The sequence below is a fragment of the Monodon monoceros genome, unplaced genomic scaffold (genome assembly GCF_005190385.1).
Source record: "Monodon monoceros isolate NGI ecotype Baffin Bay Population unplaced genomic scaffold, NGI_Narwhal_1 Super_Scaffold_16, whole genome shotgun sequence".
Lineage (NCBI taxonomy): Eukaryota > Metazoa > Chordata > Mammalia > Artiodactyla > Monodontidae > Monodon > Monodon monoceros.
This window is the reverse complement of record NW_021703772.1, coordinates 22367157-22380658: the sequence shown is the minus strand read 5'-3', so window position 1 is coordinate 22380658 and position 13502 is coordinate 22367157. Positions and strand designations below refer to the sequence as shown.

Here is a 13502-nt window from a genome sequence, read left to right as displayed (position 1 = left end):
TATTTATAGATTTCAAATTATTCACACAAAACCACAACTTTACTGAATAAACTACTGAAGCGATAATCTCTTTATGTGGTAGAATAAACCTGATGCATTTAGTTTGCAGTCAGGCTCGGCAAAAAGGGAAATGTCCGCATTCTTCTCCTCCTTTCAAAGCTGCCTTACTATTGCTTCTGTGAAAACAGCAAGAATGTGAATATGAATGCAGTTCTAGTACCTCACTTCCGACAACTGATTTCTTTATGCTGTCTTTTGAAGAGGCCTGGAAACTAAGAGTTGAAAAGAGCACCCTGCATGGACTTCTTGACTGAAAGTCCACTCAGGGAGGATAGTAACTTGGGAGGGGGCTCAGGATTTGGTGTGTGGTGAGTCCTCCCTGCCAAAATGAAGACTTACAGGGTAAGTAACACATAGACACGTGTAAATTACATATATAGGATCCATCAAAATATTCAGAGGCTGACTTTCATATTTCTAGAAAAAAATTAAGGAAAGATAAAGATTTTTGTCACTTAACCATGTCAATACAAAGGATAGCTAGAAACAAAACACTGTTCCTTACCTCCCCAGCAGGTATCCCAACGCTGATGTTGTTTACAGCTATAATCTTTTTGTGGATAAGGTGGTAGGTCTTTGTAAGACGATGGAGTTGGACCAGGTCATATTCATTTGCACCATTCTCAACTCTAAACCTCTCAGCCCGCACATCTTCATCTTCAACTATTGTCTCAATAACAGGTGGAGAACGAAATTTTTTGAAGAACCGTCTAAAAAATGGGCCCAATGATTCTGCATCAATGACTCTGAAATGGTACCACTCAGTTTTGACATATTTTAATAAGTTCTTACTCCATTAAAAGTGTGCTATCACATACTAGGTTTCTTTTAAATTTTTTATGCATTATGGTACTCAAATAACTTAAAAATTAGTATGGATGCTCTTTACAATATTTGTTATAATATTTGGGAAACAGCTTTTGCTTTCCATGACTTAAATGCTTACAGATCCACTATTAAAAGTGAGAATCTTAATTTCAGTAACAAGGAAATTAGTTTGGGTTTGAAAGTTACTGCCTAACAGAGAGACTAGAGTCATTAGTAAGACTCAACATTTTACAAGCCCATGATCAATGATCACCTTTTTAAAATCCTCTCTATTTCTTCTTTTGTCATCACAATATGAATGTTATTCTACAGTCTTTTTACTGTGAATGTCTTATCTAGGATCTAGCCAATATATTAAGGTTATCAGTCCTGAAAACTCACAAAATCTCAAACCCACTTCAGTATCTTGCCTAATGAATACCAAAGCAAAACAAACCAACAAATCAATTCAGGTCTTCCTCCCAATGTCCCGTTTCTTTTAATGATACCCCCAGAGATACCAATTGTGATGTTTTCTTTGAAAACATCCCCATTCCAAAATCCACTCACGTAGTCAGACTCCTAGCCCTGGAAATGCCTTATAACAGCCAGTCATCTATGATTTTCTGTCTTTTTCTATTACCATCACAGGCTTTCATTTTTTTTTCACACAGATTTATCCAAGAACCTCAAACTGGTCCAGCGTCTCTGACTCTTCCCTTACAGTATGCACTGTCTCCACAAAAATCACAGCCCCTAAAGCACCATTTGATCCTGTTGGTGTCTGTTCAAAAACCTTGAATGTGCTACTATTTGTTTCTTGAATAAAGTCCAAGCTATCGCTTTTTAACCAATCAGTAGACTCCATAATTTTCCAACCCCATGCTTTAGCTCCTACTCTTTCATTACATTTAGTCTATGCTCTAGTCAAATTGTATTACTCATTTCTCAAATATGCCTCAAGATTTTTCTATCTTTGCTCTTATCTTTCCTTTCATTATTATTAACTTACATCTTATTTTTCAATAGGTGATACATGCACTTCATGTATTAAAATTAAAATGGTACTGAAGAATATTTAGTGAAAAGTAAGTCTCCTTCAACCATATACAGTTTTTTAACAGAGGCACTCATAATTAGAAATAATCTATGCATATGTATGCATAAGTAATATATATTCCTTTTTTAAAACTCAAATTGTAATACACTTCATTTATAGTTCTGAACTTGCATTTCTCACTTAATAAATATTAGAAGTAATCCCAAACATTACATAGTGAACTGCATCATTCTAATGGCTGCATAGTGTTTCATTGATAAATTATACATATAATTCATTTAACCAGCTCCCAAATGAAGGACATTTAGGTTGTTTTCATTCTTTTGCTATTAGGAATTGTTTTGCTATGATGAATAACTTTATACATACACAATTCTGCATATGTGTTAGCATATCTATTGGAAAAATTCCTAGAATTGTTGGGTCAGTGGTATGTGTATTTTTATTTATGATTTTGTCCTCACTTTACTCAATCTTCTTTTCCCAAATCCATTGCTAATATTCTACATACTCAATTCTCTTTCCCCACTTCTACTTTCTATCCTTCCAAACACAACTCAAAGACTACATCTTTTGTTTATGTACATATTTTCTCTCTACCACTGAATCTTGATCTCTTGGAGGCTAACAATTGTGCTTATTTAATTTTACTCCCTCACTTTACAATACTTGCAGAGCCACAGTAAGGTTTGATAACTATTTACTGAATTAAGTAGATTGTGAATTATGCTACAATTTTTAAAAGTTTTTTGAGCAAAACATTTCCATATTACTGATTGAAAAGCTTAGACTACTGACCCCTCTCTGAATATTTTTTTTTTTTTTTTTTGCGGTACGCGGGCCTCTCACTGTTGTGGCCTCTCCCGTTGCAGAGCACAGGCTCCGGACGCGCAGGCTCAGCGGCCATGGCTCACGGGCCCAGCTGCTCCGCAGCATGTGGGATCTTCCCGGACCAGGGCACGAACCCGTGTCCCCTGCATCGGCAGGTGGACTCTCAACCACTGCGCCACCAGGGAAGCCCTCTCTGAATATTTTGAATTGAGTTTTGTCATGGATGTCAAACACTGTTTTCACTGTATTTACCTGAGTTTATTTATTAGCCACTCATTGATTAAAAGTCGCAAGAAAAAGAACATGGTTCCTTGAGAAACCAAAGCCACAAACATTGCACCTAGTTTATCCATCTCAAAGGTTTCACTTGGATACTCCACTCCATATGCTTTTAAGAAGTCTAGGACCGACTGTTGTTGAGAAAGTTCAATCAAACCATAGCCAAAACAGAACTGCGGGAAAATCAGGAAAATGCGCTTGAGGGTTTCAGAAATAAGTTCTAAAGTCTGAAATAAAAGAAATAAAAATAAAGCTCAGTGTTAGCCTTCCAACAAATTGAAAAAAATTGAAACTAGATGTAGATAAATATTGAAACCTGAGAAGCTTATCTAGATAGGCAATTGTTTCACATGCATACTGAATTTACATATAAACATTTACTATAACCAAATGGTGGAGATTTATTACTAAAATACAAGCCAAAAAGGATTATATATATATATATATATATATATATTTTTTTTAAGATGGTCTAAGGTGTCAGGCCAAACCCTGGGGGCAGAATCACTTCTAGACCTGCCTTAGGTCCTAGGAATGTAGTAACAGCCAGGGTGCTAGGGTCTGACAGAGTATCTATGGGTAGGTGCCTGAGTAAAGGAGGGATTTAGTACAGTAAAGTTTCAGAACCTAAGGTAATTCCTACTAGAAGAGGGAATAAAATGGTAAAATGATACGGAAGGAGAGACAACGTATCTCAACGAGGAGCATATGGCTCATTTTCACGTTATTCACACTTGGGACCAACCACTTGCACCTCATGGATTTTCTTCTTCCTCCTGGAGCGTGCTTGTCTAGTCCTCACTTCATACTCTTTCTATTCTTTTTCCATTCAGTTGTCCAGCACTGAGTGTGCCTGTCTATTCCTCACTTCATTTTCTTTCTATTCTTTTCCATTCAATTGCCCAGCACTGGTAGGGCTTCCCTTGTCACCAATCATGACTGTTAGTTCTGAACAGAAAGTGATGCTTACAATGAAGTAGACTCCAATACATGACTGAAAGGGAATGAATCAGGTTTTTTCTCTATGGATGCTCAAATGAATCTTAACCCATAGTCATATAACTAAGCCACTGTCCTTGTCCCTACCATACCATAACAATTTGTTAATGAGTAAAAAGTTTAGCTGACCAATTGTTTGCATGATTTTTGTAGGGCCATACAAGGTATCTGACTGAATGTATCTCCATTTACCTACTCAAGCCCTATCAAATGTCAATAGTTTTGACACTGCGTAAATATAATCATAGACATTAACCTAGATGGAACCTAAAAAGAATTTTAAAACGCCATAGTTTCCCCTCTACTATATTTAATAGAATCAAATGAAATGCCCCTATTCTATTTAGAGAATGCAAGATACAGAAAATCTTTCCACCTTGGAACATGTTGAAGCATTTGATCCAATAACTGAAGTTTAGCAGACTAATAAAGGACCTTACCATATCATTAGGCCTTTCCTTGGAAAGGAAGTACACCACCGACAGGGAAACAATGGAATTGATGCCAAGAAAAAGGTTGATGCAGACATAAGTGATGAAAGCCACTCCTGTTTCATGGAAGAGCCCAGCCAGCAGGTACATCCAAGAAAATGTGGCATACCTTTATGTTAATAACACTAAGAATTAAAATCATGCCGTAATTATTCTTTTACTAAATAAATAACTTCGATAGTGTTCCAAAGTGAAAATAAACATTAGAGATCAGTTGTCAAGCCTTGTAGTTAGATCTCTCTTTTATCCCTCTTTTTAACAACAGCCAAAAAAAAAAAAAAGTGAAGCACGCTTTTTAAATGACAGTAAAGGTCTTTTAAGGAATCTTGAGTAGTCATTACAATTACAAATTAATTTTTCCTAGAGATGGTGTTACCCCACCCAGGCAAGACATTTTTTTTTGGCTCAGAAATGTGAGTGTAATAGATATATCTTATAATTTAAAGTTGAGAAAATAACAACATTGTAAGCTAGCTAAGCAGAGAGAGTATGCTTAGAGGCTGCATGTCCTGTTTTGAGCAAATACTTGAGCGACCTTTGGGGTAATGAAGTACAACTAGAGACAGAGAGATCCTTCATTAGCTGCAATTGCTAACTAAATGGACACTACCCATTCATTCAGGGCGGAAAGAACTGCTACGATAAGTATTGGTTATATCAAACTGTATTACCTGTATTAATTACCCTAATTCAGAAACGATATTATGTGTGTTCTTAGGCATCGATAAAAATAAAAATAAATATACATGAATATATTTACTTTTTAATGCCTTATATATTTATATATACTCACAACTTGTGAATACATAAATTCATACATATATACACATTTTTCTGATCATTCTAAGGCCTCCATTTTTATGTAAATTAAATTACATGTGTAAATTGTTAAGTGTGACAGCACCCAGTAAGTGCTCATTAATGATAGGTATTCTGTTAACAACAACAACATTAATTTTCACAAGTATTACACTTTACAAACTATGGACTAGCAGGTGTAATGTATTGTTAATCATTACTCATGGCTAATGAAACCCCAAGACAATTGTAAATTAGCTAATGAGATTTAGGTCCTGTTTGTATCTAGGAGCATTTAATTCTGTTAATTCTTTCACTGCAGCTTACCCAAACAACAGAAGTAGGAGAGATACAGCGCTTAGGTTGTTTTCACTGTAGAAGGCAGGTAACTTGAAAATCGCAATGACACCAACTGAAAATGCTACAGGCACCAAATAGAAGGCCTATGGGAATATGTAAAACTATGTTTAATACATGGCAAATATTTTTTTAAAAAATCAATAGCCCATCTAGTTTAAAACTGTAACAAACTGAACTAGAAACACTTGAAGAAATGAAGTTTTATCTATGCTCTTGTTGCTTGTAACATTCAGTTCATTTTACATTGATTTCACTCTAGAATTTGTCTCCTGCAATAGGAGGTCAAGCCAGTCTCCATCTTTATAGAGATTCTCAGAGTCCCTGGTGCTCCTCCCTCCAGGCTTTGAGACTTGGGATCATTTGGTGACAAAGGTTCAGTGAGAAAGATAAGACAGCCAGGTATCTTTGTATTCTATTCAGCCCTCCAAGTATTGATTTTATTTTGAGTGCTAGAACTCTCTCAGATGGTTGATTTCTAAGGCTTGGTTATCAGTGTGAGCCACTCTGCGCAAAACAGCAGGGCAGTGGGTACCACACATTCTTAGAATCACAAGGATATGAACAAAGGATTCAGTGTTTCATCGGCAAGCAGATAGAGTAAATGCTGAGGGTTTGCAGCAAGATGTACACAATGAAAGAGATGGGAATTTAATTAGGGAGGAAAATCTCCTAAAATTGGAATGAGAACCAGAATCTAAGTAGTAAGTAGCCCTTCACAGAAGTGTGTACTTTAAGCTTTCTTGACATATTAAAGCTCCTATTAAGTCCAGAGGAATCATTACCATTTTTTTTTAGATTTGACTTCTACAACAATCGCATTTCAGACCTCACTGGATACATTAACCAAACGGATAGGCAGTTGATTACTCTCCAACCCTGCAAGCCAATGACAATTTCACCATAATCTCCAGGCAAATACATACCCATCCTGGGCTTTTGGCCATACTGACACATTTGGAGTCAAGAAAAACCATCTGAATTTGGAACCATTTTAGGCAAATAAGAGAGTTATCAATTAAATTCGCCCTTTATTTTCCCTACTAATCTCTAATGTGTTATTCAGCAGAGGCTACTACTTCGAATTTTTCACTATTAGTTGATGAAATTTTTATAAGCTTGCTTATGTGGTACCACTGGGCAAGGCTATTCTGCTCCTAAGCTTCCATTTCTCCACAGTAGTGGTTCTCAAACTTCGATGTGCTTAAAATAACTTGGGGGAGCGGTTGTTAAAAATGCATATTCTCCATGCTCCACTCCCAAGATAGGGACCTCTTAAGTCTGGAGTGAGGACCAGCAATCTGGATTCTAACAAATGTCCTGGGGAATCTGATAGAGAAGGTCCTCAGACCACAGAGATAAGGGCAAGGCAGGTGGATTTCTCTTTCTTCCGACTGCTGGATGAATATAAGCCTGATGCAATTTTTTTCTTAATTTATTGTCTTTGTGGCAATAATCTGAACAAACCAGGGCAAATAAATCTCAAATATAAAACTGTCTTCTACCCAAATCGGTCCTGTCTTTCTTGCAAAGACACAAGTTACTCACCATGTCGTAAATGAAGTTTGTTACCCAGTAGCATGTGACACCAATGCCTGAAATGTGCTGCAGCTGCTTGGCTTTGTTCTGATGCTCCCGTACAACATAGGTGACAAAGCTGGCAGTGGTGACAGAGTAGCCCAGCAGGATGGAGAGTGCCACTAAAATATCGATTAAGCTGCTCATTCTACATTGAGCAATAGGGAGAGGAGAGCACACATAAGTTTTGGGAACTCTTTTCTTTTCAGAAAGATTCATGGCTAAAGCCATCAACAAAACAGTGCAAGAGCTGGCTGTGACACAAATAAGTCTTCTTGCAAGGCAGCCAGATAATATCTTCTACATGACTTGGCTGTGACCCTGGGATAAATGTAGCTTGAGTGCATCTGAAGTGACTAGGGATATTTGATGGAAAAACCTCAGTCAACAAGGGCTACAGGGTGTATGCAAGAGATACAGTTCTTGAGCATAGAAATCGTACTTAAATGCTATGCAGGGAAGTTGAAATGATGAAACACTTATGCACTTGACTTATAAAAGCAGGAGATTCTGTGAATCTACAGTCAACAAGCTCTACTTGGCAACCTCACTCTACACACTTTCAGAAACCTCCTTTTATCCGTGAGTGACTTATATTACCAGCTCTTCTAGATTGACATTCATTCAGATACAACTGTGATTTCCAATTATAGCACTTTATACAAAGGCTCAATAAGCCAAGGAGAAAAGAGTCATGCCATATATGTCTGCTTACGTGGCTTGTTCTTGGTCTTGCACTCCTGGATAAGGATGGCTATACAAGACGATACCTTAAAGAAGAAATGGTTCTTTTCATTAGTAGGTATTCAGTTAATCGGGAATACCAATTTTTATGCACAGTACTATGTATAAAATAGACAACTAATAAGAACCTGCTGTACAGCACAGGGAACTCTACTCAATACTCTGTAATGGCCTATATGGGAAAAGAATCTAAAAAAAAAATGAGAGAGTGGATATATGTATATGTATAACTGATTCACTGTGCTGTACCACTGAAACTAACACAACAAAATCAACTATACTCCAATAAAAATTTTAGGGGGCTTCCTTGGTGGCGCAGTGGTCGAGAATCTGCCTGCCAATGCAGGGGACACGGGTTCGAGCCCTGGTCTGGGAAGATCCCACATGCCGCGGAGCAACTGGGCCCGTGAGCCACAACTACTGAGCCTGCGCCTCTGTAGCCTGTCCTCTGCAACAAGAGAGGCTGCGACAGTGAGAGGCCCGTGCACCGTGATGAAGAGTGGCCCCTGCTCGCCGCAACTAGAGAAAGCCCTTGCACAGAAACGAAGACCCAACACAGCCAAAAATAAATAAATAAATTTATTAAAAAATTTTTTTTTTAAAGTACCAATTTTTATTTATTTATTTTTAAACATCTTTATTGGAGTATAATTGCTTTACAATGGTGTGTTAGTTTCTGCTGTATAACAAAGTGAGTCAGCTATACATATACATATATCTCCATATCTCCTCCCTCTTGCGTCTCCCTCCCACCCCTCTAGGTGGTCACAAAGCACCGAGCTAATCTCCCTGTGCTGTGTGGCTGCTTCCCACTTAAAGAATTTTACTTTGGGGATACTCTTTTAAAGGAAAATGATGCCCCCACCCCCTGCCAGTCTCATCAATGCCATACAATTGATGGTACTCACACACACACAAAAAGCCCAAAACAGTTTTTCACACTGTGCATGGAATTTTGGGGGAAGGGGCAAGAACTTACACTTCTTATATAGCATGTTTCCCCTCTACTACATTTAAGTCATTGTTTTCCAGTTACTTCTCTCCATCTGGTAATATGGATGTTTGTATTCAGTAGCACTTTAGAAATGCATGACATTTAAAGAAGCACCTCAAAGGGAGACCAATTATATGAGGGTCTCCTGAAGAACAGACATTTTCCACCCCCATCCGTCTTCATTGTGCTATTGGCTGTCGTAGGGAAATACTGTAGCCTGAGAGGATCCCTTCTCCTCCTTTACTGCTTCTGAGATGCCTATTGTTCTAGAACTCTACCAAGAGTAGAGCTTGGGAACTTCAGCCACTCTGGAGGGATTTTCATTGAGACATAAAGATCCAAAATGATTCAGAGAAACTAGCTGGCTCCAGAAAAGTAGTCACTTAATTCCAATGCAGTCCTGAATTATCTGTATCTCCAAGGGTTGGTTATACTTTCTGAGTATAAGTGTAAGCAAGGTTCTTTCCTCCCTTTCCTTACAGGACGCTGGTTAGCCAGACTCAAAATGGGCTGACAAGTTTTGCAAAGGGCCACAGTGTGAAGGCAAAGCCTATACTGTCTGAGTAACTTTGGAAAAGAACTAGGAGTGAGGATATCCCTTAAGTACTTTTTCCTATAAAGTCATAAGCTGAACAAGAACTTTCTCACTACTGCTCACATAGTATATGTTCATTATATTAGGACATTAAGGCCCTTTGATAGCACCCAAATATTATAGATTATTCTAAAGTTATATTATTTCCATTAACTTAAATTTATAACTTTTATCAAGTAGAGTGTGACATATTTTGAGGTTGAAATCTGCAATTGTTATTTATTGAAGAAAAAATATAATATATAGTTAAATCAAAACAAAGAAACTACCAGCAACAATAATCAATTTGACTGATAATTTTAATCACATCATTGAGGGAATGCACTTCTCTTATCTTTTGTGTAAATTAATGGGCTCTCTTTTTACTGAGATTCAATTTTCTTTGGGCCCTACCTAAACCTTGTTGCTGGATTATAACATAGGCAAGGAGAACACATTTCTCTTAGTCCTGATCTGTATTTCAGAATCAAGAAATACTCTATTTCACCAGAGGAATCTTTACAAATATATTTACTCCAATATGAAAAATGCTGCTAAACCAATTTTTTTTTTTACAGATCTTTAGCGGAAACATCAAGTATATATATTAGGGTTTGGAATCTATATCACAATCTTTTCTGTGGGTTCTACAGCATCCAGCATAATGTCTTAAGTACAGCGATTAGTCAATGAATGCTTATTGACTCGAATAAAATCTTACAATTTCAATTATTTCCCCCATATACAATACACATTAAAAAGAACACATTTTCTGTTATTTCTACATGTGTAAACCTAAAATGAGTAACTTCCCATTGACCACTGCTAGTAATGTAATAAGAATAAACATTAGGGTGGAGGGAACAATGTGTCAATATTTTTGGAAAAGAGCCTGGTTGTGTAGCATTTGTTAGTGAACACAAGTAAATCTGTATTCTAGGGGAAGAAAGAACTTTCATGTTAAATTAACCACTAGAGGGAACCACATGAATATAACAGATACTGACATTGTAAAGGAAAGCTAATTAAAAGATTTTTATTAGCATGTTAAAATTCAAAGAGAATCAATTTTACAGCTAAAGCAAAATCTCAATTCATGTAGAATCCAACAAAGGTGCCTTAAAACAGGTAGTGTAGTAGGGAGAGGTGGCAGGAGAATAACTGAGCTGATTTTTAAAGACAACATTATCATGGCAGATCCCATACAAAACAATAAAAGCATTTTAAGGTGACATGGATTTCTTTTCTGAAAGAAAACAAACTCCTTCCAGAGAAGGTGGAAAGCTACCACTTTCATAATAAGCCTATATGAGAAAAGTTAATAAAAAACAGAAGGCACACTACTACTAATCTCTATATAACTCAAGCTAAGCCTTATTTTTAAATTAAAAACATTTCCTTTTAGGGTCAATATGAAGCTTATGTTCCAGAATTCTTAATTCTTTAGACTATGTAACTTAAAAATACACTTGTAGGGGCCACAACAAGCCTGCTGGGATCCAGAGTGATTCAGACTGCTTTCATCTTGGTAAAGAACACTAATAATAAATGAAACCTCAATATAGGTTTCAAAAGCTGATCCTTCAAAAGTGGCATTGTCTCTTTTTCTTACCTACATACCTTTGCAACATTTCCTCCTAGTCATTTCTATGGTTCTTATACTTTCATTATCCGTCATGGCAACAAATGTCCTTTGCTCTCAATAAGACATCCTACTGAAAGTCAAGTGTTCAGTAGTGTTTCAAACCAGGCTATGCCAGACCCACCTGGCTTTAGTCATCATTTAACTTAATTTACCACTTTTGACTCCACACTTTATTGATGCTCTAGGTCTAAGGACTATCTATCAATCTTGTTATTTTCTTCAGGGCTCCTGCTGCTAGGAAAATGCGAAAGCAGTTGGGGAAAAATACTGTTTTCTCTTAAACGAAGACTGAAAGATTCTGTTCCTAGAATAAGTATGTGACTCTACAGTTTACTTCTACAATCACCAGAACGTGCAGCACATGCTATTATGCCCAACAGTAGGGAAATGAAACAAAAGTAGACAATGGCATTTCTTTGTTTTTAATAGTCTGTTAACCTATTTATTAGGGTAGAAACTGTTGCCCAGCAGATACTTTATTTTCTCCATCTTTATTATTATTATTTTGGGGGATCAGTATGGGAGATTAATTTAAGCAAGGCTTAGGAGGATGGAATGGTCTGATGAAGAGTAATTGAATTAGAAAACAAATAAGTCTCTTTCAAATTCCAAACCCTTTTTAAAAACTATGTGGAAGCTTCTTGGGAAACCCCACTAAAGTAGACCTTGCTGAGTATAGAGAAGTATTAGGAAAATGAAGAGGCAGGAGCCAGGCACTTCTGATTCCCAGAGAAATAGCAGTAGGAAACAATAATACTCATCCTGAGAGGGAGCTAAGGGTTAGCAATATTTTATACAAAGCAAGTGTCATTACGGTAAGTACTCAGTTAATGGTAGCACTTCTTTCCTGTTAGAGCTTCTTAGCTTAAAAGTTTTGTTTTCACATTTAGATTTGTGTACAATATTTATTGACATTATTATTTTAATTTTTAGCCTATGTACAAGTAAATAGTTATAAAATATTTTCCTATGAGATATAACTACTAGGTGTGAGAGGAGAAATAAGTGGGAAGTCAGCATTATTATCCTGACTTGATAAATGAGGAAACTAAATTAACCTGAAGTTAAGGGGATTATCCAGAATGTTCCATCTGGTGGTAGTTACTACTTCCAAACTCCTTTTAGAGATCTGTGATCTAAATACCATAAAATAGCTGCCACTGGGAGGAAATGGCATCTAGTGCACATTTTCATGTGGACAGTAGCAAAAGTTGCCATACAAGAAACTTCTAAGTAAGTAGCTTTACCATGTCGGGCAGCATCGTCTTTTGACATGTTAACTCGCAGGAGGAAATTATTCAAGCTGTTGAGGTACGCTGGAAGGGAGTGATAGCCTTCCGGATCATACCATACCTGTTAAGATTCCGAAAGAAGGCAAGATCAGTGTGGTGTTCAAATAAATCAGACAGTCTTTACATCTTACAGCCTATATAATTTATATTTAAAATAAGGTCACCAATTTCCCAGTAACTTATTTCATCTGGGCAGATTATGAACCATCCACCAGTGCTGACCACAGAACTCTAAGTTTCCAACCTAGAGATGGGCAGAGATTGGGAAAACTTTTTTTTTTTTTTCCCTGCATGAGAGCACCAAGTTACTAGTTATTCTAGCTAGACCTTCTCTAAAGTGAAAGCTTGAAATAAACAGAAGACTTCATTATTATCTTCATTTCTGTGACTGGACTGTAGTGATTCTGGAACTAGAACTAGGGCATTCTGTCTCTCAGTAATAATGATAATAATAATAATTAAAAAGCAACTGGCATATAGGCCAGGCTGTAGAAAGAAATTAAATACACATATAAGCATTGTGCCCTTAGCAACATGATTGATAATCTTGAAATACCCCCACTAACTTTCTATTCCTAGTTGTAACCCACAAGAAAGTGAGTTAGTTCATCTGCTATGTCAAAAGCAGAGGGATTTAAAATACTGGTATACCTCAATTCAAGAAAGCCAGTTGATAATTCAAAATTACAAATCTGATTTAGAGAGAAATTATTTAATACTAGAACTCCCTTACTCTATGTGTGGAGAGAGGGAGAAAAGGAACCAAGCGGGGCTGGGGGCGGGGGTGGACATTCAAGTCCCTAGCACTACTATTTAGTTTCTATATGACCTTATAAAACCCAGCTAAAATAGACTCAATAATATCTATCTCTTAGGGATGTTGTGAGGATGTGTAGGTAGTTTGTATAAAAGGTGATACTAGTTCTTGGTTTATAACAGTCACTAAATGAATATTATTTTCTTCACTTCCCCCAAGGTTGTATACATTCTTAC

The 13502-nt window shown here is 36.9% G+C and overlaps 1 protein-coding gene across 1 annotated transcript in view; it reads right to left on the bottom strand.

Annotated features, from left to right (window-relative positions):
* Window positions 1-13502, bottom strand: part of ABCA12 (ATP binding cassette subfamily A member 12) — a 178547-nt gene that overhangs the window by 14239 nt on the left and 150806 nt on the right. The window contains exons 40-46 of the mRNA XM_029225551.1: window positions 12465-12570; window positions 7976-8030; window positions 7231-7408; window positions 5653-5768; window positions 4477-4636; window positions 3011-3264; window positions 566-770 (exon numbers count right to left, since the gene is read on the bottom strand). Of these exons, the coding sequence (XP_029081384.1) occupies window positions 566-770; window positions 3011-3264; window positions 4477-4636; window positions 5653-5768; window positions 7231-7408; window positions 7976-8030; window positions 12465-12570 (1074 nt within the window). The remainder of the gene's footprint in view (window positions 1-565; window positions 771-3010; window positions 3265-4476; window positions 4637-5652; window positions 5769-7230; window positions 7409-7975; window positions 8031-12464; window positions 12571-13502) is intronic.